Here is a 2,295-nt window from a genome sequence, read left to right as displayed (position 1 = left end):
TGTTCGCCGTGCTGGAAGTTTTTGTTGCAAACGTTTCGTCCCCTGTCTAGGTGGCATCCTCAGTGCTTGGGAGCCTCCTGTGAAGCGCTTCTGTGGTGTTTCCTCCGGCATTTATAGTGGCCTGTCCCTGCCGCTTCCGGTTGTCAGTTTCAGATCTCCGCTGTAGTGTTTTGTGCAGTCCTTGGATGGGATTTTGTACACTACATTAGTTTTGCTCATGCTGGGTATCGGGTCCTTCGTTCTGGTGAGTTGTTGTCTGAGGGTGGCTGTTGGTTTGTGTGCTGTTATAAGTCCTAGTGGTCGCAGTAGTCTGGCTGTCAGTTCTGAAATGCTCCTGATGTATGGTACTGTGGCTAGGCCACTATGTATGGTAGTATGGATAGGCCACTATAAATGCCGGAGGAAACACCACAGAAGCACTTCACAGAAGGCTCCCAAGCACTGAGGATGTCACCTAGACAGGGGACGAAACGTTTGCAACAAAAATTTCCATCTCGGCGAACAGAACCACAACAAGATAAGAGTCCATGGGGTTAGGAGCAAGGTAAAGGATTGTATAACTAGCCGACAGCAGAGAATAGGGATAAAGGGGTCTTTTTCAGGATGGCAGCTGGTGACTATTCCACAAGGGGCAGTTTTGGGACCATAACTATTCACATTATACATTAACAATATGGATGGAGAAACTGAGAACACGGTTGCTAAGTTTGCAGATGACACAAAGATTTGTGGAGAGACAGGAGGCTGCAGAAAGACTTGGACATGTTAGACGAATGGTCAAAGAAGTGGCAGCTGCTCTAAAATGTGGCGAAATGTGGGGTTATACATTATTAGAGGCACAGACTTATAAATGAAGAAAAGGCTTCAGAAATCTGAAGCGGAGCCCAAAGGGACTTAAGAGTCTTAACTGAGGATTCTGTTAAAGTTAACGTGCCAGGTTCAGTTGGCAGCTAGGAAGACAAATGCAATGTTGGCATTCATTTAAAGCAGGCTAGAAAACAAAAGCAGAGATGTACTACTGAGGCTATATACAAGACTCTGATCAGACTGCATTTGGAATATTGTGAGCAGCTCTCAGTCCTGTTTGTAAGGAAAGGTGTGCTGGCATTGGAGGGGCTCCAGAGGAGGTTTACAAGAATGATCCTGGGAATGAAGGGTTTTTCTTATGAGAAGCAGTTGATGATTCTGGATCTGTACTCAATGGAGTTTAGAGGATGAGGGGGGAGTCTCACTGAAATTTGCAGGATACTGAGATGCCAGGATAGAGTTGATATGAAGAAGATATTTCCACTAGTAGAAGAGACTAGGACTCGATGGCACAGCCTCAGGGTGAAGCTATGAATGTTTAGAACAGAAACAAAGAGGGATTTCTTCAACCAGAAGATGGTTGCAGTGAAGGCCAAGTCATGAGTATGCTTAAAACAGTGATAGACAGCTTCTTGAGTAGTAAGGGATCAAGGGTTACAGGGACAAGGCGGAGAATGGGTTGAAAAACACATCAGCCATGATCAAATAGCAGAAGAGACTCGATGGACTGAATGGCCTATGTCTTATGGCCAGGCAATTCTATTCAATTGGTTACATTGATAAGAGAACATACTGTACTTTAAATAACTATAATTATGAATTAATAATAAGGTTGCTTACGTGCAAAGGAATGACTGCATTTTCACTCTGAAAACCTGTGAAAAAAATGTTTTCTATAGCTATAAAAGCTTTGTTCAATGAACGTTTTCTTACCTTCACAGCTGACCAGAATTGTCTTTCCTGAAATTGATATTGGACTGATGTTTGATCTTCCAGTACACTTATAAAATTATGTAAATAAATAGAAATATTCTTTAATAATTCATAAAACATGAATTACACATGTTCAAGGTAATGAAGTTTCCAATAGAAATCTAAATCTAATACATATTTGTGTACTAACTACTAAAACTGCTGCTACATTTTTGGAGTAGAGGGTACATAAATGGTAAACGGAAGAGGTCTGATTGATAAATAAATCTTTGAAAATGGAACTAAGTTGATAACATTATTGAAAAAATGCAAAAACTTTGTGTTGACAAATTAAGGATATATGGAATGGAAAGCAAAACAGTGATGATAAGCTAATATAAATTATTAGTTAAGACTGTAGTTAGAATATTGTGGCCTTTTTTTGATCTTTCTTTAGAAAGGGTGGAAAGGTAATGGACAAGATTACTAGACCTCTTCACATTTGAAGAACGAAGATTTGAAAAAGATCTATTAGAATCAGGACAAAAATTCAATTTTACCAGAAGTTAAGGAGGC

The 2,295-nt window shown here is 40.2% G+C and overlaps 1 protein-coding gene across 1 annotated transcript in view; it reads right to left on the bottom strand.

Moving 5' to 3' along the window:
* The window catches only part of gcfc2 (GC-rich sequence DNA-binding factor 2), a 57,946-nt gene that overhangs the window by 8,666 nt on the left and 46,985 nt on the right, over positions 1-2,295 (bottom strand). The window contains exon 15 of the mRNA XM_043683047.1: positions 1,741-1,807. Within this exon, the coding sequence (XP_043538982.1) occupies positions 1,741-1,807 (67 nt within the window). The remainder of the gene's footprint in view (positions 1-1,740; positions 1,808-2,295) is intronic.

Source organism: Chiloscyllium plagiosum, chromosome 3 (assembly GCF_004010195.1).
Source record: "Chiloscyllium plagiosum isolate BGI_BamShark_2017 chromosome 3, ASM401019v2, whole genome shotgun sequence".
In the NCBI taxonomy this organism is placed as follows: Eukaryota; Metazoa; Chordata; class Chondrichthyes; order Orectolobiformes; family Hemiscylliidae; genus Chiloscyllium; species Chiloscyllium plagiosum.
The sequence above is the reverse complement of the archived record's forward strand: the minus strand, read 5'-3'. Positions and strand labels throughout refer to the sequence as shown.